We start from the raw sequence: 24104 nt of genomic DNA, 5'->3' as shown, positions 1-24104 counted from the left end.
AATTCCACAAAAGGAAATGCTGCCTCACAGATAGATAAAGGCATAAAGATATAAGGGTTTGATCATATCAGATCAATAATACACCCTATTACTGCTGTCAATATTATTATTATTTATTTATTAATCTGTTAATTTTAATTGACTTTTAAATTTTATTTTTTAAAAATAATTTCTAGGTTAAGTAATTAATTAATGCTAATGTACTATATGCCCCTAATGCTAGAGAATTTGAATAATTATTATGTTTAACATGTAGATCAATTGGTAAGGAGCGCAATTGTTGTTTCTTATTCTTAATTAGTAATATCAAGTTTAAATTTGTGTAGACCAATCGGTATGGAAAGGTATTGATGTTATTTGTTCTTAATTAGTAATATCAAGTTTAAATTTGGATATACAATTAAATATTTAAAGTGAAATTTATTGTGCATAGTAATCCTATAAAATTTCAAAACTATCTTCCATAAAAGATAACCTGATGATGAGGACCAAAAGAAAAAGAATTTGGATAATTTAAATGAAGTCATAAATAATAAATTCAATATTTATTACAGTTATTTATCAAAAAAAATGCACGAAATTTTATATAAAAAAATGCAGGACTAGTCACTGTAATTTGTATAACAATAATTTTAAAAAAAAATGATGAACATCAAAATCAATGAAAAAACAATTAAAAGACTAATGAAATGAATAAAAATATATTTGTCTTATCATCGAAGCACTATACTTGGATGGTGTACCATTGAGATTCTTTCGGAAAGGCAAATTTGACTAAACGGGAATTAAAACTTTAGAAGTTCTCTAGAGTTTATATCCAGCAAGTCCATCCATCTTGGATGATATACGGTAAGATTTTTCACTTAAATAATATAAAAAATATTTATTCAAATAATTTAGACCAATGATATAAAATATTATTTATCATAAGAAGTCGGTCACATCCAAATTATTTCTCACCTGTCTATTTTTTTTTTTAAACCGATTTTATAACATTGTTTTATTTTTATTTTTTTATAAATCACCTTACAATATCGGTTTTTGGAGAATTGATTTTTTTAACTAAGTTGAGAAAGTGAACTAATTTTTATTTATCTTATTTATTTCTTTTAATTTTTTATTATTTAAATTGTTTTCTATTTTTTTTCTTCCTATTTTTTGGAAATTATTTTTTTTTTCAACTTTTAGTTTACTAATATATATATATATATATAAAGAATATAATTTATCTAGAAGACCATTTAAGAAAAATGTATATATTTAATTACTCGATATAAATATAATTTGTATGGGATGGTGGCCAATGATGGAGCACATGGCCACCAATCATGTTGATTCGATTAATTGGATACTCAAGAAATTTGTCAATAGGTACGCTGGTAAAATCAACATATTTAAGGTATAATGCATTGTTCAATAAAAGAGAGAGAAGTCGCAATCATGCTTACATCCGACCAAGTTTATATGTAAATACTAAACAAGGTCATCGAAGATGCACAGAAAAAGGCAAATGCTCACACTGTTCTTGAGTTTGATTAATGCAACACACACTTCTTAATCCAAGAGACAATAAATCCTAGAAAGGTTCAGTTTGCTGGAGATTTCACAGTCAAGCTGGATGAAAGGTAATGTGACTATAGCAAAATTCCAGAAATTGCACATGTCTTGTGTAACAATCGTGCCTTTTGCCTTTTCTTTTAAATAAAAATAAATAAATAAGAAAAAGAATTAAGTCATCAGTTTCTTCACTATAAAAGAATTTTTAACCTTAAGCAACTTTAGAAAACATTTATATTCTTTTTTCTCTAACTCTCAAGAACCCTAACAGAACAATATGAGAATGAGCTCTAGAGAGCACCAGAAACGCCACCATTACTAATGGAGAATGCTTGAGCGACTACATCGAGGTAATTGATGAGTTACTTGTGCTTAGAGATTAAAATAAACATGTGTAGGGATCCCTAGAGGATTAATTTTGAGTTGTTTCTTTTTTTTGAAATTAAATTTTGCTTTTTTCCTAAATTTGTTGCTTGTCACTGATATTAAATTTCACTCGTGCAAATTTGATTTATTTACATATATTTCAAGCTTTATTTCACATAAATCATTTACATGTTTCAAGTTTTGATTTCAATTTTGAATTATATAATAATAATCATATATATATGGAGCTATACGGTTTTTTTTATATACACATTAATTGTCATTACGACCTATTGCATTGGTTTCAATTTCAAAACCCAAGTGAATTGCCAAACCTTAAATTGATTTTTCGTATGAATAACTCTTATGGCCTGATATTACATGTAATTGTATTGTGATGTATTATATATATTTTCTACATGTAAATATATTTATAAACTTTGAAATTAGATATATTTTATTATTATAATACATGCTTACTTATTAGTTAAATATTTTTGTAGTTAGTTAATCGAGACTTAAAGGATGCATATCAGTATTTTATACTTACTATTTTGATTTGGTTAGTGCATATAAACTACCTAGAATTTATATTGTTATTAATTAATTGACATTGAAGATGTTATAGTGTTGTTTTGATATAATTTTAAAAATTATTCGAGTTTATGTGTATGTATATAGGTTGTGTCTTATAAACATTATTATGAATGTATAACATGATATATGAGTATAATTGAAGTATTCGATGAATTGTGAGTTCATGTGTAATGAGTTTTGGTGATGGTTTTCACCGTGGGAATCCGACAAGTTTAACCATTAGAGGCGCGATGAGTTAAAATAATTTTGAAAATAATTGAGATTTTGAAAAAATTGAGTAATTGTGTATATTGCATAATTTATAGGTAGAGTATGTGTGTTAAAATATTTTATGGGTTGGATCTGAATCAGGGGGAAAAAATCCTAATGAACTTCTTGGAGTCTAAGCCTTGGGGTAAATATTTGGTTTGAGTGTTCCTTTAAGTCTGTATGGATCCCACATGATTGGAGCATTTTCGCAAAACAGACTAACTCTGACTGGTGATTTCACTTAGTGAGGGTGACCTAATTTACCCATTGTGAGACATGTCTTGTCATATACTTTTATGCGTCCGATAAGGTTTTTTACTGAAAATGGTACCACATTACATGTAGGCTTGAGTCCCGTGTATATGTTGCATAACGTTTGTGTTTAACTTCCATTGAGTTAACGACTGAGATTTTTGTATTATTTTCTGGAGTGTGTGAACTTGAATACGTGTGAATAATGTGTGTGATTTTGTGTAATGAGATTGTTTATCTAAATTCAACTCTAAGTATTATATGTTTTGCATGCTCTGGTGTTTTATTATATACGAATGTGATAACTCACTCTCGGTGTGTGTTTGTGTTTGGGCTGAGGTGAGCTATCATATGATGAGTTTCATGTTATAGATGGAGAGGTTTAGCCCATACCAGAAAAAATGCTCTGATAATTGTGACCTTGAGGCATAGAGTTTAATTTCATATATTATAATTTCATGAAAAATAAAGTTGTTTTTATGATTTCAACTTTAGTGTGACTTCTTTTCATTTAGAATGAGTGACTTTGTTTTGAGCCAAAATAATTTTATCATTTGTTTGAATTATGATTTCACTAAGTGAATGTGAATATTTTATCCTTGTGAAATGCTTTTATTTAAATGTGTTTTAAAAATTTTAATTAATTAAGCATTATTATTTCTTTTATTATTAGTATATATGTGTGTGGAGTAGAGGGTGTCACACCTTGTTCTCATGGTGTTGCTACTTGTAAATATTTACCATGAGTACATGAACTACATACATCTTGTGTATAGGTTAAAAAATGTCTCAAACATATCTAAAGAATTTTTTGGAGAATTGCATAACGAAACGTATTAATCATCGTATCACGAGCCAATGATCTACCTTGACCCAGACAAGAACATAAATTCTAAGGATCATCCTCTTTTCTCATATCCACACCAAAATAAATATCGAAAAATCAGATCAACCAAAGTGATGTTCAAATTCAAAAGACTGCTTATATTAAGAAATTAATTATTGGGAAATCAATTTCATAACATCAAAAGTAATTTTTTGTTTGCATTATTTATGTAAATAATTATTTTTATTATTATTTACGTGAAAAATCTCTATACGGTAATGATATATATGAATTGAAAATAACGGACTAAAAAGTTCAATTTTTTTAGGGTTGAATATATAAATTTTTGTATGTAAATAAACAGTTTTTCCTATTATATTCTTTTTTACACTGACCCAAATAAATAAATAAATAAGCGAGATTACATTTTTATTTGTTTATTTGGATCAATACATCTCAATTGCATCCTTCTTCTCTTTCGTTTTTGTTTGCTCCTTTGTTTTTTATTTTATTCTTTCTTCATCTAAACAGAGCAAAAGACGACGAGAAAAAAGCAGGGAAAATTCGAAAGCCTTGAGAATTAAGAATCTTTGCCTTTGTTTGTTGTGTAGCTGTCAAATTTGGTTCGTGCTACACGTGTTAAATGATGACCCTAAAGTCAAGTCAAGTGTTGCAAAAGAGGCCCTGAATAGAATAAGACAGTTGAGGCAAATATTCAAAGCCAGGAACAACCAGCTTTGTTGTAGCTCACTAGTCATCAGGATTGCGTACGGTTAAAGTGACTTATTCCGGCAGTTTTGATGAGTTACAATTTCAGCAAAAACAAAAAATGAAAAGTTAGAGTGTTAGACAATTCCGGCAGTTTATTCTCTAGTATTTACATTATATAAATATTTATATAATTGTTTTAAAAAATATTTTCAAAATAGTTTATAATATGTTTGTAAATTATTTACAACTTTACGGTATAAATCATAAATATCCTCCAAAAACAATTCAAGAATTTAATAAAATCACTGTATATTAACAAATTTGTTCTTTTAAATATTTAACATAATTATACATTTAAAATTTAAAATCAATACATTAATTAAAGTAAAATAACTCATACAAATTGGTTCATATATTATATAGCAAATATTAATAATTATTATTTCTTTCATTTGTAACGTATATAACTAACATTTACCTAAGAAAATTTATACACAAATTATACAAATCAAACATAATTTTTTTAATTAAATATATCATTTATCCACATGTGAACCAAACTTACCTTACACTGAGTGACATGCATGTTGTGAGCAAAGAAGGCAATTGTCCCCACAGATTAATTTATTTTACTTGAATATATTTAATAAATATATTTTTTGCCCCCATAAAAAAATAAGGATTGCTCCCATAAGATATTTTAAAAAAAAATAGGAACATAAAAAATATAAATAAATAAATTGGTATTATTTTTTGAAACAAAAAACTCATAATGTATTTCATCTATGAAAATATTATAGATTATTTTTTTCTCCCACTAAATTTTTTTGAATCCGTCACGGCTTACATCATTGCAACAATCCAATAAGTTAAAGAATTAGCACTTTATTTTGGTGTTATTTTCTAATGATAATCAGAATTTTATCTCAATAACTTATATTGACCTTTAAGGCAAATATTTAATAGCAAAATTAACAAATAATTATCAAATTACTACTGATTATAAAATCCAAAGATAAATGAGTATCCAGTTTAAGAAGTAATTATCAAATTCAAAGATTAAGTTAACTAGTTTATTAATTAACTCCTGTAAAAAAGAATTAAATTAAATGATATTATCAATTTTAGAAACCCAATTCATTTATAATTAAAACCAGAAACTATTTTTTTTTCATAATATGTAAGACCGAATTAATCGGCAAATCTAATCTCAACAACTAAATTAATGTTTCACTATATTAAATAATAACAACAAATAAGATGAAAAATATATATAGAATAATATATAAAATTAATTTAAATATGATAAACGGCTCAAAATGTTGAAGTGAAAGTAAAATCAAATCAATCATTATTATAAAGTTAAGGCTCGGATCTGACGACTCTTAATGATTCAAGTGGCAAAATCAAATCAATGGTTATTTTAAAATTGATGTTTTGATTTGATGACTATAAAATCTTCAAGTGAAGTTTACATAAATATATAAAAGATAATAATAATAGATCATTATTTTTTAAAGTTAATAATCTTCCATTAATTCTAGATGACAATAAATCATACCAATGATTGTTGTGAAGCCAAATCAAATTTTCAATCTAATGGCTCAAAAATGTTAAAGTGGAGGTTACATAATTCAATAAGATCAACGGTTATTATTAAGTTAAAATTTTGATCTAACAATTCTAAAAACTTCAAGTAAAGTTTATATATAGATAGATAGATAAATGTCATAAAATATAAATTAGTAAGAAGTCAAATAATATACATATATTCAATTTAATATACTAAATAATCATAAAATTAGTAATTATTAAAAGTAAATATTATAATGTAAATAATTATTTTTAATTGTAAAATTAAAATTACATTATCACTTATCTATAATAATAATAAATAAGATGAAAAATAAATACAAAATAATATATAAAATTAATTTAAATATGATAAACGACTCAAAATGTTTTAATCTGATGACTCAAAATATTAAAGTAAAAGAAAACTATATCAATGACTATTATAAAATTCAAATTTTAATTAGGTGGCTCTCGATGGTTTAAGTGATAAAATCAAGATCAATGATTATTTTAAAATTAATGTTTTGATTTGACTACTATAAAAAACTTGAAGGAATATATATATATATATATATATATATATATATATATTAGCAATTCATATGCATACCTAATAGCTTGGCCTATTAGTGAAACTTTTAACATTCCAACAGAAGGCGAATAAATTTTTAGGTTAAATTGTATTTTTATCTTCCTAGTTGTTTCTAATTTTGATTTTAGTCTTCATTTAAATTTATTGATGAATTTCATCCCCTAGTTATGTCAAGTCTTGAAAATGTGATCTTCAAGTTCAGATTTAAACATAAAGAAATCTTAGTTGTCATGTGTCACGTTCTAATCGAACATGAAAATGTGTGTCCAAGAGCCCACTCTAACATGTTTTTGTTCATCGTCCAATCAAAACGTAATACGTGACCGTCAACACAACATTTCTATGTGACACTCAATGTTTAAATTTGAATTTGAGGACCACATTTACAGGATTTGACATAATTAAACGACTAAATTAGTGAATAAATTTAAAGAGAGACTAAAATTAAAATTAAAGACAACTAATGAACTAAAAATACAAATTTACCAAATTTTTAAACACAATCATAAAGAAACACAAAGTATCTTGAACAACATAAAAAATCCATTCCCCACGTCAACAACATCAAAACCTCCTACAGGTCTCTAAAACCTTCTCTCGTCATAAACTTGATTGATTTTCCTTAAAGTTTCAGAATCACTACATCTTTCCACGAATTCCAACCTAATTCTTGAAGAATACTCTCCAATGGTTTAGACATACCCTTAATACAAACAAAAACAAAACCCATCCAAAAATAAATACATCAAATTTTTCTACTAATAAGTTCTTCAAATTGTATTATTTTTTAACTACTTTTTTATTTCCAAACATTCTCAACTAATATAATCTGAAATCGATAATATATCTCCAAATGAAGTAAAAGAAAATTAATAAATAAAACTTATACTCTAATTTATAAGTTTTGCCAAAAATTTACTTTAAAAAAATTTAAAATACAAGTACTTTAAGAATTGAATATTTGCTATAATTTGAATACAATATAGATAAAGATAATAAATAAACATATATATATATATATATATATATATATATATATATATATATATATATATATATATATATATATATATATAGAATCCAAAGACAAATTCCTTTCCTTAAACTTAACAAAATAAAGATATGCGTGATTTTTCAAACAAGAATACCAAATATTTAAAATAAGTTATCTCTATTTTATACATGTGGATGTCAAACATTTAAGGCTCTTGTTATTGGTCGGGCAATAGTTGGATTTACAAAGAAAAAAACATCATATTATTTTAATCTTTTAAAAAAATAGTTCCAAGACGGATTATCTTCTCTCTTTTTTTGGCATAAATGATAAGTGAAGGAGAACGCAAACATGACAATCCCATCTACTTTTTTTGGCATCAAACACCATAAAAAAGATAAATACTACTAACAAACCTTTGAGAAGAAGAAAAAATAAATTCAGTGGGTGCAAAAGATAACTAGATAACCACGTCCAACTACGTGAAAATAACAAAACATACACATAGCAACATAGGAATGCAATTCTTTTCAAAACTCATTGAGGCTCCAGCTATGATTCCTGTCCATGACTTGTTTCGACAATCATTATGGACCCCTTCGCAATGTTCCCATGACTGATATGCTGAAAGAAAGTAGTAGAGGACTAATACTTGTTCTGATTTATTTTCGCTTAAAATGAAGTAGAGGACTAAAAGCACCTAGGAAAATACCACCGCTGAACCTAGTGTAAGCTTTAACGATCATTACCCACCACTAGAAATTATAAAGGAAATTTTAACATATTAGCCAATTTCTGAAAGGGAATAAACTTATAAAAGCACAGGCACAGGACCAACAATTTGAAAAGGACAAGCACCACCAGATATAAATTCAACAGTTCATAGGTAGATATAAAAATAATGAAAAATGCTAGTTAAATGGCACAAGAAATTACGAATGAGATTGTATTAGATATGATGTGGAACCCATATCATTTCATGAATCCAAGTCAATTTCAACAAATATAGTAAGGAGTGTGTTGGAGCTTAAAAAGAGTGTGTTATAGTGTTTACTAGCACTTGTCGAAGAATAATATAAAAGCACATATACCCCATTGGACTTGTAGTTGTAGGCAAATGCCAGTTAGTTGGCACTTTTAAAATCTTGGTCAAGTAGACAAACTCATTGAGCGATGTATGTCTCTTACAAAACATGAGAGCAAAGCCACAAAACTACCAAAGAAGAACACAACAGAAGAAACACCAATACAACCGTAAAAGAGAAAAGCCTCAAGATATCATTAGGATCACCAATTGAAGCAACAAAACAGAATACTAAACCACACAGCTATATGCTTTAGGGATATGCTTTGCATATATATAGGGTATATAGCTAACAACATGGTTAGTTATCCAAAAAAAATATTAACTATATACTGCTACACACAAACAACATGAGCAGATGACCGTCACGCATACAGTTTGCAGTTGAGGGCCAGGTAAAACTCCAAATCGAGCTCTCATGGTTACTACTCATTAGTCTGTGTGTGAGAAAGAGGAATAGAGAGAGCTGATTAAGCTAGAATGAGTAATATATCCTTCCTGAACCGAACATGAGAGAATGAAAGAGAAATCCTCCCCAGATAGTTCAAAACAAAGTGAGCAAGTATTGCCGCGAATTATTAAAAGACTAACATGACAAGAATAAAAGAAAGGAGCTCATCAGCATCATTTGGCGCGACAAGTACCAACATACAAGAAACTACCTACATGAACATGCACTACTAATGACCCTTAACCTTATCATCAGCAACAACATTGAGAATAGGCAAGCTACTAAGGAACTCATCCAGCCCCTCAAAAAACCCAATCCCTTCAATATTATCCTCAGCATTCCCATTCACATTCCCTTCACCCGGGCCATACATAGGCTCCTCCACCTCATTGCTAAACTCCACATTCAAATCCAACTTCCCCAAATTCCTCTCACTCCTCCTCCTTGATCCACCCAATGCCACCGCCTTCTTGCTAGATTCCGGCACCACCACCGCAATAGCACCACCAGTACCACCATCCACAGCCTCACCATTCTCCACATTGTCATTACCATCACTATTCTGAACCCCTCTTCTAGGCCTCTCAATTGTAGTAGGTACCCTTCTAACATCACCACCACCACCAACATTGCTACTCTTCTTCCTTCTTTTCCTTTTCCTCGTGGTCCCCTTCTGATTCCCGCCACGCCAGTCATCATCATCGGAATCATCCTCCGTCGTGTCGGAACCACCCTCCACGAACTCCGCAGACTCGTCGTCATCGTAAAAAACCCAAGGCCCCTTCTGGTACCTACCATTCTCCTCACCCCCCTGCAAAGCGCAAGGAAACAAAGGGGAAAAAGGGTTCCACTTGGAAGAAGACCCGTTAATGTCCTTGAAATCCCCGGAAAACCCCACAGGGAAAAAACCCCAACTGCAAAATGAGCCAAAAGTACCATCTTTCGACGGCGACGGTACAACCACCCCATGAAACCCCCTCCGACAATTCTGGCACCGCAAAGTACAATCCTCGTACACCTTCGGATACTCGTACATAACGTAACAGTAAGGGCATGCGGTCCAGAAACTCACCCCTTCGGTCTCGACGTCACTCGCCCGAGTCAATTCGGTCGCATTGTCCACCTGACTCGGCGGCGGCGGTGGAGGCTCCACCTCTACTCTAGGCCTAGGGCTTTCCCTTTGAGGGAATTGGTTCGGGTTTAGGTTCGGTTGCGGCGGCTGAATCGGAAAGAAGGCCACCGGGGCAGGAGAAGCGAGAGGTGGCGGCGGCGGAGGCGGTGGTGGTTGAGGAGGAGGAGCGGGTTGAGTGAGGAGTCTGAGTTGGTTGTCGTAGAAAGCCTTTTTGGTTGGGTTGGAGAGTACGGACCACGCGTCGTTGACGAGAGTGAAGGCGTGAGAGGCGAAAGCGAAGGGGTTGTGGTGAGGGTCGAGTTGGGTGGCGAGGCGGCGGTACTGGGCAGTGATGTAGTCGATGTTCTGAGTATAACGGAGGACTTGGAGGATGGCGTACCAGTCGAAGTGGTCGTTGATCCGGGCCTCGCCGGCCATGAGTGTATCAATGACCGTTAGAAGGAGCTCCGTGGGCTCGTATCTCGGGTCGGACTCTCGGGCCCGGATCGCGAATGAGCGGGCCCCGTGCAGGTCACGTGCGCTTAAAACCTTGTTCGCTGTGTAAAGCCATCTCTCCGCTTCTGCTCTGCTCCCTCCTCCGTGACCCTGACCATCCATTTCAAACTACACTCACTTACTCACTACCTAGCTTAGAATGTGTCAGTGAGTGAGAGAGGTGAGAGCCTCAGAGGGGTGTTTTGGTAATTAAAAATAGGATTTTAGAAACGAGTATCACATGGGGTGACATTGACCTTGACTAAGGCTAACACATGAACCAAAAGGAAAAAGGAAAAAACAAAACACCTTGGTCTCACATATAAGGCCCCCCGGTCTCGGAAGAAAGACAAACAAAGTTTTAAGGTGAGACTCATTATCCCACATTTGACTTCCCAATTCACTCCCACTCAGTGTGTTCCGTTTTATTTTAATTTTATCCACTCTTTCTTTATTTTTATTCCCGTGATCAATTTTGTTCATTCTCTTTTATATTTCCTATATTGTCATTTTAAATTACATGCTTAATGTTCTTAAGTTGGATTTGATCTGTCTTTTAAGACAATAAATTATTATAATAGTATCTCGTTTAATGACTTGGTATTAATTAATTATTGGTTTAGAGTAATTCTGATTAAACCATGTTTTATGTTAATTTAACAATATCTTATTTAAACTTGGTTTTAATTAAATTCATGCACTATTATGATCTTTGTTTGGTTAAAGAATAAAAGAAAGAAAATAAACATCTCATCTTCTTTACTTTGATTTCAATTTTTTTTTCTTTTTTTTCACTCTACAAAACCAATAAAAAGAAAAAAGTAAAAAAAAAAGAAGAAGATAAAAAGACACAAATCACAATGTCATTTCCTTTGTTTCATTGGATAGATGGTAAAGGAAAAATGAGAAAAATAATACACAATAATTTAAAATTTTGTTTCCTTTTATTTACTCTTCAATTTAAATTCAATTTTTTCTTTCTTCCTAACGTAGGGTTAAGTTTTCTCAAATTTAAATTCAATTTTTGAATCTAAAGAGTCGACCTTAGCCAAAATTAATACCAACTAGAAAAGTAAACGTGACTCGTCCCAACCTTCTTGACAAAGGATAATAACAACACATTATTACTATTCAAGGGTCAATTAGATACCGTGTATTCGTGGCCTCATGTAACATATTCATATGTTTATCCAAAGTTTTTAAGCTACTTAATGTAACTTGCATTCATAAATTACTTTTTTAAGGTCTCACTAATAAATGTACCGAAAATATTTATCAAAAACAATTAATGCGATGTACTACTAAATATTTTTATATTTAATTTATTAAATATTTATTGATTATTTTCTACTTTTATTGCCTTAATAAATACATTAGAAACATTCATTATCGTTTTCCTTATTTTTGTTTGCAGCTTATATTGACACTTTCAACGTCTTTTAACGGAAACACAGTGAATTTATTGTACAATTCTTACGACAGTAACTCCGTTCTTTTTACACGAGCTATTTTCTTTCGTTAACAAAAATGACAAGAAGGGATAAAATCCTAAATTTTGTCACCCAGGGCATCGGTAAAATATTATGAGACTAACTGAAGTTTAATTCTGAAAATTATTATATGTACCTAAAGTAAAAGAAAATGTATTTTTCTTCTATATGTAATTACTAAACTATCAATTGGACATTAGTACATTTAGATAGAAAATTTTAACTGAAAAAAATAATTTATCAAAGAATTTAAATTTTTTTAATCTAAAATTTATTGTTTGAATTTTTTTATGAATAATTTAAATTTTTAGAATTTTAAAACAGAATTTTAAATAACTAAAAATTGTGAAATTTTAATTTTCTTATAAAAATGAGAAATTGAGATTTTCTTATTGATCATAACTCTTCTCTCTCTCACGTCGATGATCTTCTTCTTCAAGCTTGCGGAGCGTCGATCAGGTGCGGGCATAGAGGAACATGTAGAACTGCACCCGTCAGTCAGGGGAGAAATCGTCGTTGCCCATCACACGGCGGAGGTGCTCGCCGGCGTGGAGGGCTTAGGTCATGCCTTACGTCGTTGACTAAATGCTTTGATCGAATGTAGTGGTGTATGTCGTTGTGTTCCGATTTCCCTGCGACTCTCCATGCCCAATCAGTATTCTTCTCTTTCGAAGCACACCAACCTTATCTTTTCTTTTCTTTACATTCATTTACTTTCACCCTTACAATTTTAATTTTTTTTATTCAAACACAATTTTAAAAATGAAAGAATTTCAATTGAAATATTTCAAATTCTTAACATTTAAAATTTTCTCATAATTTTAAATTCCCCCATCAAGCATACTCTAGAGGATTTCTTCAGAAAATAATTTCTACTACACAAGATGTTTAGAAATTCAAACTAGTGCATATAATCAACTTAACTAGACATTTTTTTTTATTATTAAAATTTAATTTCCTTAAATTTTATTTTGTATATATATAAGTATTCTAAATTTTAATTTTGTCTTAATCAATCCTTAAATTTTATTTCTTTTACAAATAGGTACCGTTAACTTTATTTTTTTTAAAAATGAATCTCTAATTTTACCTTTTTTTCACATAAACACCCAAATTGTAATTTCATCTCAGTTAATTCTTAAAATCTATCTCTTTTATAAATAATTTATTACCTTTTACGGAATAAAAATACAATAATGGTGAAGACTAGTCTTTATTTTGAATAATGAATGGTGTAGACTAATCTTTGGGTCTATTAGAACTCCAGTATATTTTTCTCTATGATTTTTTTTATCCAAAACTTGTAAGATACTTGAGTTAACTTGGATTGACAACTTACTGTCTTACTAATAATGTACTAAAAATATCTATTAAAAATTTAATACAGTGTATTAAGTTTTTTTAGTTATTTAAAATATTAAATATGTTTATACTTTTTAATTTTATTGATTATTTTTTTACCTTTCTTACCTTAAAAAATATCTAAAAAACTTATATAGTCACTTTTCCTTGTTTTGCGTTTTGAAAGAATACATTGAATTTATTTTACAATTGTTATGATAGCATCTTCCACCAACCAAACTATTTAAGCAAAATAAAATCTTCCCCTAGAAAAAAGTAAAATAAACTCTTGCTCTCATTATTTTGGCGAAAATACATTCATTAACAGCGTGAATCATGATTAATGTGTTTAACAACAAGATTGTTCATCTCTAATTATCGAAGTTGTATATTGATTGGGGGGGCGGGGCGGCGGATACATAATGTATTATGAAATTTGATCGAATCGATATTAATACAAAGTTCCCCCGGATTCAACTTCTTACAATTTAATCCTCAAAAAAAATTCTTACTATTTGAATATTGATTTCGTATATTAGGGAAATTTACTTATAATTTTGTTTTTCATTTTAAATTTTTATCTAAAAAACTGCCATATTATTTTCATTATATTTTCTGTTTTCAAATATTTGTATAGGAAAAAGCATAATAGAAAAAAAAAATTATTTACACTATTTTCTGTAATTTTTAAAAAATAAGAAATAGGATGAAAACAAGTTGGCAATAAAAGCAAGAAATTATGTACATATTTGGATTTGGATACAAGTCATAAATTATTTTGAGAACTTCTCTAGTAAAAATATAAAATATATTTTCAATAAAGAAACTTTTAAAAGAACTTATAACTTGTATCTAAATAGACTTTATATGATACACCGAGTTGTTATGGAAAACAAAATAACATTTGGACCCATTCAATTTAAAAAAAAAAAGAACAAAAAAAAATGAACAATAAAATAACAAAATAATGTGAAATTTATATTTATATATATATTTTTAATGTAAAACTTTTATTTTAATTTATTTTTATTCATCTTCTTATTGGCATCCTGCAGAGATTTAGCAACACGATAGGCCCCCTCGTGCACGTCCTATTTTAGGTGCAAATGATCCCCCAACACTTTCAACATTTTGCTAGCACCAATTTCCCAAGTAAAATTAGGAACTTTGAAAACATTCGTTTGGCATTCAAACAACCATAAAATTTCATATTAAAATTACATATATTTCACGTTATCATATCACATATTTAGCACATTTTTATTTTTAAATTATTATATAATATCAAAATATTTTATTAATTTCTAAAGTAATAAAGTTTAGTTTAAGTACAATTTTGTAAATTAAAAATAACTAAGTTTTAAATGAGTTAAATAAACTAAAATCAAGTTTTAGGTTTTTAAAACAATTCAAGTTCAAACTTTTAAGTAGACTTATTTAAATAAATGATTAAATTTTTGCCATTCATTTTTTTATAAGTGAAACTTAAATTTCTAATGTTAGACTATGACTCGACTCTCGTTTACAACTTTAGCCCTTACCATGTGCGGAAAGCAAATCCAGATTTCTGATTATTTTGTCGTTCTAACTTGAGTGTGATATGACTGTAGAAACGGATAATTTACAGAGAAGATAATTTCCAGAAAATAAGAGAAATGCCACTTTAATTACCTCGGTTCCTAAGGTAGAGAATAGGTATAAACTTTCTCAATTTAGACCTATTAGTCATTGTGATGTGTCATACAAAGCATTCATAAAGGTCTTGTCTTTTAGATTAAGAGAGATTATGTAAAAGGTGGTTAACTCTACTCAATGTAGTTTTGTACCTATAGACAAAGCAGAGATAATATTGTCATCACTAAAGAGGTGATTCATTCTATGAAGCTGAAGAAAGGAAAGAAAGGGTGGATGACTATCAAAATTGACCTTGAGAAGACTTATGATAGATTGAGCTGGGACTTCATCAAGGATACTTTCCAAGAGGTAGGTCTCCCATCAAATTTCATAGATGTTTTTTATTGTGTCTCAACCTCTACTTTTAAGATGTTATGGAATGGGGAAGCTTTGCATCAATTTTCCCCTTCTCGAGGTATAAGACAAGAAGATCCATTATCTTTGCATCTGTTTGTTCTTTGCATGGAAATATTGAGTCATATTATCTTAGTGATGGTGGAAAATAATTTCTGGAAACCTATTAAAGTGGGAAAAAATGGTCCTGCTCTTTTACACTTAGCCCTTGATGATGATTTAATGTTATTTGCGGATGCTTCTTTAGATCAGGTGGATGTCATTTCAACATGTTTAGATTTATTTTGTGAAAGTTCTGGAGAAAAAGTTAGTAAGGAGAAAACAAGGAATCTTCTTTTCTCATAATGTGCACTGGAGTGTGAGGGAGGAAATCAATAATGGCTTGGGTTTCCAACGAACAAATGACTTAGGAAGGTATTTGGGGATTAATCTTCATCACAAGAGAGTTTCTAAATCCTCTTATAATTGTATTTTGGAGAGAGTTCAAAAGAGACTTAGCAATTGGAAGACTAAAAATCTCTCTTTTGCAGGTAGAATAACTCTTTCCAAAGCTGTTTTGAGCTCAATTCCTATGTATGCTATGCAAACTGTTATGTTGCCTGGATCTATTTGTGACAAGGTGGATCAACTCTGTAGAAGTTTTTTATAGGGGGATACAACCGATGAAAGGAGTGATCATTGGGTCTGTTGGGAAGGAATTTGTTCACCAAAGGAGATTGGAGGTTTGGGATTACGACAGGCTCGTCATGTTAATGATGTCTTTACGATGAAAGTGGCTTGGGAACTTTGTACCAAAAATGATGCTTTGTGGGTACAAGTTATTAGAGCCAAGTATAATTGTGGGGAGTTGGGGTTTCCTGTTGTGAATAAAGCTAGAAATGACTCTAATCTGTGGTCAGTAATCAAATCTGTTAGGGATAAATTTGTAACTGGGTGTGAAGGAAATGTGGAAGATGATGAGTTAATTTGGAGAGCTAGTAATAAAGGTGTGTTAGATATCCCATCAGCTTACAAAATGATTGCCAATTTGGATGGTAGACAGAGTATTCCTATCTTTATTCTGGTTTGGAGGTGGGAAGGATATGAGAGGTGGAAGATTGCTAGGAGGGCTCTTCCTACCAACCTTGCTCACTGGAATAGGAAGATGACTTTGGAGTTTTTGTGCCTGTTGTGTAATAAGGAGCCAGAATCAGTGATGCATTGCCTTCGAGACAGTGAGGAGGTTAGGTAGATAAATAAATCTTGAGCATCACTTGAGGCTTGGAGACAATCTGTACAAAGCTGGAAGCTATAATTACCATCACACGGAAGCATCTATGTTACGTTGGAGACAACTTCATCTAGGTTTTATGCGACTGAATGTCGATGGAGCGTGTGGAGGGGTTATCGGAGATCATACAGGAAAGTTTCAAGGAGCTTTTGCTTGCAACCTGAAATCTTGTTCAATTACTCAATTGGAGTTGTGGGCCATTCTTCATGGTATCAACATGGCAAGGGAACGAGGTTTTATGGCGTTGGAAGTTCATTCGGATTCTGAAGAAGCTATTCAAAGAGTTCAAGGTTTACAAGTTTCTCACAATCTTGACAAGAATATTGTGGACTCTATAAAGACAAGAATAGCAGCCAGAGATTGGAAAAGGATGCATACTAATAAATTCAAAATTCATGAATGAAAATTTCATGGAAATTTATCTATGGCCTGACAGTGACATCTACAAGAATGTTGTGATGTGCTACTGCAGACAAGACTCGTGAGCCAAGGTACATATACGCTGTGTGCACACTTTGTACTTTGTCTCTGTGATGCACTAACCTACCTATTCGTTTACTTCTGAAGCATTGTTTTGCCTTGACAGGAAGTTGAATGGGGAAGAGCTGCTAGGAGTAAAAATTCAGGAATTACAGAAGCTAGAGAAACTAATAAGGAAAGGTTTGGCTCGGGTTTCAAAAGCAAAGGTTTGTTCTGTACCTTTCTGTTCTCTTTAATTAGTCATTATGTATTTGCAAATTTAATATTATTGGAGTATAAGTAAGAGGAAGAAGTTTCATGTTGATTATGGGAACCAACGAATTGAATAATATATTATTGACAAAGACTTGTACACCTTGAGACAAATTTTGATATGAGAATGAACACATTAACATATTATTGACAAGGGCTTGTAAATCAAAAGACAAAGTTTAGGTATAAACTTAAGCATTTTAGATATTATTTTTCGACTCGTACAATAAAGGTCAGCTTCTAAGGTACTACACCTAGCTAGTATTGCCCAATACCTAATTAATATTTGACGGTTTTGATTAGATGTGTTGTTTAGTCTACTTGTGTGCTTTGTTTTTGGCCAGTTGAAGGAGATCTCCTTGGTCAATGTTTATTGGAATGGTGCTCACACTTTGCGAAAATTATTGTATATATATTGCTCTTAATAGGTGGCATATATTGGTATTTCAGATTAAATAATAATTGTAAAGGATACAGCAACACTCAGGAAAAAGATAACACCGTCAAATTAAAATGTTATGGGCCTCTTTGGTTCATTTTTTATTCACTTTTAATTTGTTTTTAATTTGTTTTCTGTTTTTAGAGATTTGTATAAGAAAAAAAAACTAAGTTATTTTCAACATTTTGTGTATAAATGTTTAAAACAGAAAATAAATTGAAAATAAAATGACAATTTTAATTTTCAGTTAAAAGTGAAAACAGAAAAATGTTTTTTTTCAAAGTAAACAGGCCTTATTGTTTTCTTACAAAGAAGAAAATATTCATATTTCATCTTCTGTCGTAATAATTCTACCAAATCTCAAGAATTACTGATTCTTTTTAAAAAGTTAGTGTAAGATCTATGAAGGGTGTGTGCATTCCAACTATGTTGGCATCCACATAAACCCACCAAGAAATCACATCAACTATTATTAAAAGAGAGAAAAAAGGATGAACAAATTGGGAAGATTATGCCAAGACCTAATCATGTTAACAAAATCTGTAATTTGGAAATGCTGCCGTATTGCAAAGGAATTCACCCCTAACTAAACTTGGGGTATTATCCCACCAAGTGTAACTAATCCTAGAGTCATAGCCATAGTTAGTCAAAATGTCAGTGCAAGAATTCCCCTCCCTGAATATATGAGAGTAAACAAAAACTATATATTTTTACAGAAAAAAAAAGGACAGTTTTCCCAACACCCGCGAAGCTGCCAAGGGACTAAAGAAGGTTTCTTAAAAGCTTGAATCACTAAGAGTGAATCACATTCTAGTCTAATAGTCTTCCTCAGAACTCTTTCAATGTCCAAAACTATTCTTCATGCAGAGAGTTGAACTAACGTAAGACAACCAACAAACGAAACAGGTAACTGGCTTTAAAAACTTATATCATTTGTACTAGTTTTTTAATTATTGAATCAGATCATTATATATGTGTGTTGATTTTACATAGGAAGTCTTGCACACGATCAAGGGCAGTCATTTGGGTCATCTCTTCCTGGGGATAGTTTCTTGATCATTCTATTTAACTCTGCATATATACTTGATTTGAGTGACTTGAAGTTGTTAGAAATCTTACCTTATAGATTATAATTCTAAAATAGGTATATGGAGTAAAATGTTGTTGACAGCGACCACACAATGAACATAAATCAATGACAGCAAAATGTTATTAGGTTTCCAGCCTGTTATAAAACGCATTCAAGGTTCCTTCATGCTTTAGTATTCAAAACTTATTTAAATCAAGATCTTGCTTTCAAATCTCATGAAAGCAAAAAAAAAAAAAAATGTGATGAGGATGAAAATTTTTATAATAAATGATCAGTCAAATTTTCTATTAGCAACATGTTTTTTAATTTGAAGCGAACCTGGGGCTCGATCGCATATTCTTTTGTTACTTGTCTGTTTGATACGGATACACAAATCTTACATACTAGAAGACAATAAATGCAAACATTTTTCCATAGAGTCTCAGATACAAGGCTGAAGCTAACATGCTCAGTAGCTCATTAAATTTTATTTTATTTTTATCAAAATGAATGTTCTGGGAAACACAGGTGTGTAATAAATGTTGGTGGAGGAGAATGTAGGCCTGTAATAGATCTAGCAATGATAATCCATGCTGGATATAGTTATTTTTTCACTAACAATTTACAATCTTTGTCCTCCTGCGCGGCTTTCTTTTGCTTTGGCAGATGGAGTAGGACGATGTGATTTTAAATGATGAAATGAGAAACAAAAGTATCACCTCACTAAATCTAATCATTATTCATTTAACACGTAATTAAATTAAAATGATGTCATTATTTATTATTTAATTTATTTTAAAAATCCACAGCGCCACTAGCTTCAGCACTGTCCTCACCGCCTCTTGGTGCCACTGTGCACCACCGCATTCGGCGGCACTCTGGGACCCCAGTTCACCTTCCGATACTCCTCATCCCCAACCCCAACCCCCTCCAAAAGCCACCGCTCGTTCTCGTTCTTGAAATGGAAATAGCAATCTCCCAATGTTGTTATTGAAAGAACACAGGAACTGAATCAAACACTTGAAAGGGTCTTACCAGAGGACTCGGGCACTGCTTAAGTGGGAGAAGCGAAAAATGTTTGCCACAAGTCGGCGAGAAAATGGTGGAGTTTAGGAAGTCGAGCAGGATCATTTCGGCATTGTCGGGGAGGTGTTTGAGAGAAATGAGGTGGAGCCCAATGACGCCGGTGTATTTGTGAAGGGGTAGTGTTTTTCTAACGGAAGGTAGAGTTTGTCACAGGTGAGGCTGAGTGGGGCTCGTGGGGTAGAGGGAGGAGGAGGAGGAGAGAAAATATAATCAAAAAAGAAAAAGAAAAATAATTTAAATAATAAAAAATATATTAATATTTAGGTATTGATGACAAATTTCATCTATCATGTTATTACTTTACAAGAATATCCACATATATTAAATTGAAACATAAGAAAACATAAAAATATAATATGTCAGTCAGGTAGACGATAAAAAATAAATTATAGATAGTAAATTAAGAATAATCTATTTTTTAGATATGATAAATATATTTAATTATATAAAAATTAAAATTGTGAAAAAATTACAAACACGGGATAGTACGGTCTCCATTTATCCTTTTGCAAACAATTTGTTGTAGTTAGAGCGTCAAGAGAGATTATGGCAATCTACAATCATCGGAATTGCTACTATAAAGTATACACCACAAAAAATTACTAACATTGAAAAAAACATTTACATGTGTTTGGATTGAGAATTTAGTAGGAGAATTTATTTTTTTTAAAGAATTTAAAATTATTCATGATAAAATAATTTGTTTAAATAGAGTATTTGAAATAAGATTTAATTTCTGGTATTTTTATAAATCATTTTAATTGACTAAAATAGTGGATTTTAAATTCTCTCAAAAATATAAAATTTGAAATTCTTTTTTCAGAGATGCCCACTCTAACTTACATTCTTACTCGTGACTCTTTTTCGCTCAAAACTCACAACTATGGGTGACCAAAGTTTTTACAACCAATATCGACATAAGTTGTTTTTCAATGATGTTGGTCAAGATTTTTTCGATCAAAATTTTTTTGTATGATGTCAACCAAAACTATTTTTTGCTATATCTGCTATGATTTTTTTTAGATGATGTTGATTAGGGTTATTTTCTCACTAACGTCACTCATGGAAAGTTTTTGCTAACGTCGACCAAGGATTTTTTTTGTCGTTGTCATCCAGGTTTTTTCAGTTGATGTTGACTAATGATTTTTTTTACCAACGTTTGCTAGATTTTTTCTACTTACATCGGTCCGGATTAACTTTTGAGTAAACATCTATTAGGGTTTTTCAGCTGACGTCAGCTAGATTTTTTCAGCCAACATCAGTCAAAGCTATTTTTAGCCAATATCGATTAAGGTTATTTTTTAGCCGATGTTAGCTAGGGTGTTTTGGCTGATGTCAACTAGATTTTCTTAGCTGACATCAACTAGGGTTTTCTTGCTGACATCAACCAAAACTATTTCTTAACCACATTAGCTAGGTTTTTTGGTTGATGTTTTTTCTGCTAACACCAGCTAGATATTTTTGACCAACATCAGACATAACTATTTTTAGTCGACATCGATTAGGATCTTACAGTCGACATCTACTAGAGTTTTTTCGGCCGACATCAGTCATAACTATTTTTTAGCCAACATCAGCCAATATCATTTTATATCTGATGTTGGGTAAGATTTTTTGTCCGACATTGGTCAGAGCTATTTTTTTTGCCAATTTCGACTACGGATTTTTCGGCTAATGTTGACCAATAATGTTTTTCAGCCAACATCGGATAGGTTTTATTGGTTGGCATCAATCAAGCTATTTTTTAGCCGATATTGGTAATTTTTTTGTCAACGCCTGCTAGGATTTTTTAGGCCGACGTAGGCTAAAAATAGCCTTGGTCAATGTCGTTCGAAAAGACCCTAGCCGGTGTCGGCCAAAAAAACCCTAGTCGACGTTGGTAAAAAAAATCTAGCCAACATCGACTAAAAAATAGATTCAACCAACGTTAGCCAAAAAATAGCCCCAACTGACATCAGCTGACAAATATTCCCAGCATATTTTGACAAAAAAAATCTTATTTGATGTCGATCGAAAAATAACCTTGGTTGATGTCGGTTTGAAAACATCACTGGTTGTGGTCAGACAAAACAATCCTAGTTAAAATTATCAATATTTTATATTTATAAATTATTAAAAATTGAAAATATTTTTTAATTAATATTTCAAAATTAGATTGTGTTTATTTCTATAAAGTTTAATATTAAAAATTTTTCTATTTAAAATATAAAATTGAAATTTTGCATATGAAAAAAATTGAATTGTCCTATCCAAACAAATAATTTAAAATGAAAAAAATTTAAATTGATTTATCCAAATAAAACATTAGGGTTAATGGTTAATATTTTTTATGACATCCAACATTGAAGGAGAAGAAACCTACCTGTCGCTTTACAACAATAAATCCAAAATCCAAGTACTAATATAATCAGTTTTGCTGATCTTTAGGATTAATGGTTAATATTTTTTTTGGTTGTAACTCAGTATATGTCTTCCAAGTTCCAACCGATACTTGGAGATTAATTCCTTTTTGAAACGTAAAGTAATACTACAAAAATTAAAAAATTGTGAACAGACCGTTTAAATTATATTTATATCATATATTTTTGCAATTGTAGACAATTATTATTATAATTCATTAATAGGAAAGAATTTTATGTTTTAATACACTAGATGAACAGTTATTTTAAAATTATTTATATAATTTAAAGAATTTAATTAAAATTTATTAACAATGTAAAAAAAATTGAATCATAGGTTGTCGGTCATAGTAAGATTATTAAATTTTGTAATAATTAGTAAAAAAAATCATATTTAGGATGATTACTAATTGATTGACAATAGACAAAATTTTATACTAACAATATAGCAAAATTAAACACACGATTTAAATCGTATAAAAAACATTTTTATAGTAATACTTAATTTAAATTTATATTTAAAATAATTAATTGTTAAGGACAAAATAAAAATAAAAATCAACAGATAAATTATTAATTTTTAATTATAAATTCTAAAACATTATGTTGGAAAAGTTATTTCCTTTGATAAAAAAATAGTAAAGATTATAATCAAAATTTTAATCGCATTCTAAAAAAAAACAGTGCTCTGACAACTTTTTCCTACCCCGACCATTTCTTTTCAAAATAGTTAATATATTATCCCTGCATTGTACGTATAAGTGAAGATTGGTTCAATTGAATTGACTTATGGCGTATTTGCAAAACACGTTAAGTCAGATTGTTAATATGAAGTTTCAAACAAAAGTTTGAGAACATACTTCAGGTTTTATGGGAAGTCAAAGATTCTAATAATTATTAAAGCACTTGAAATTAAAACATCTTTTTCTTTTTCTTGTGAAATATAACTTTTTTTTTTTGAAAGAGGCAATAGTACGTTAGAACTTTTCATTTATAATTAAAAATACAAGCAGGGTAATAGCATGAAATTCAGATTGGAAGCATGTATCTCAACTCAAGTATTGGCATCTCCAATATCATGTTGGGTATTGTCCTCATAAATACTTCTCTACGATTAGCAAATTGAGTAGATGAAAAAAATAAATCAAATAGGTCCCGTAGAAACGTCGCAGAGTAAGACAACACGCACACGCTAGCATTACAAAATGCAGACCATTGGTTCCTACTTCCTAGTAAGGTGGGACCATACCCTAATGAAACCGACCAAACAGGGTAATGGTTTTTTCATTTACCTTTTTTTTATCATTTTCATTTACTGTTTAAATTCTATAAATAGTTATTATTTTGAGATAAAATATTTAAAAGTATATTTTTTGTCATTGTGTATATA

At 30.6% G+C, this 24104-nt stretch overlaps 1 protein-coding gene and 1 long non-coding RNA gene across 2 annotated transcripts; one reads left to right on the top strand and one right to left on the bottom strand.

Annotated features, from left to right (window-relative positions):
* Window positions 1–9273: 9273 nt before the first annotated feature.
* On the bottom strand, window positions 9274–11159 carry LOC114374329. Its single transcript, XM_028331967.1, has one exon. It carries the CDS (start codon window positions 10981–10983, stop codon window positions 9484–9486), a length of 1500 nt encoding a protein of 499 aa, XP_028187768.1. The 5' UTR covers window positions 10984–11159; the 3' UTR covers window positions 9274–9483.
* A 6275-nt stretch (window positions 11160–17434) lies between these two features.
* Window positions 17435–17865, top strand: LOC114375171. The gene is made up of 2 exons (XR_003658723.1): window positions 17435–17480; window positions 17576–17865. It is a non-coding gene; the product is annotated as an uncharacterized LOC114375171 (long non-coding RNA).
* The last annotated feature ends 6239 nt before the right edge of the window (window positions 17866–24104 follow it).

Source organism: Glycine soja, chromosome 11 (assembly GCF_004193775.1).
Source record: "Glycine soja cultivar W05 chromosome 11, ASM419377v2, whole genome shotgun sequence".
NCBI classification, from domain to species: Eukaryota; Viridiplantae; Streptophyta; class Magnoliopsida; order Fabales; family Fabaceae; genus Glycine; species Glycine soja.
This window is presented reverse-complemented; position numbering and strand designations above follow the sequence as displayed.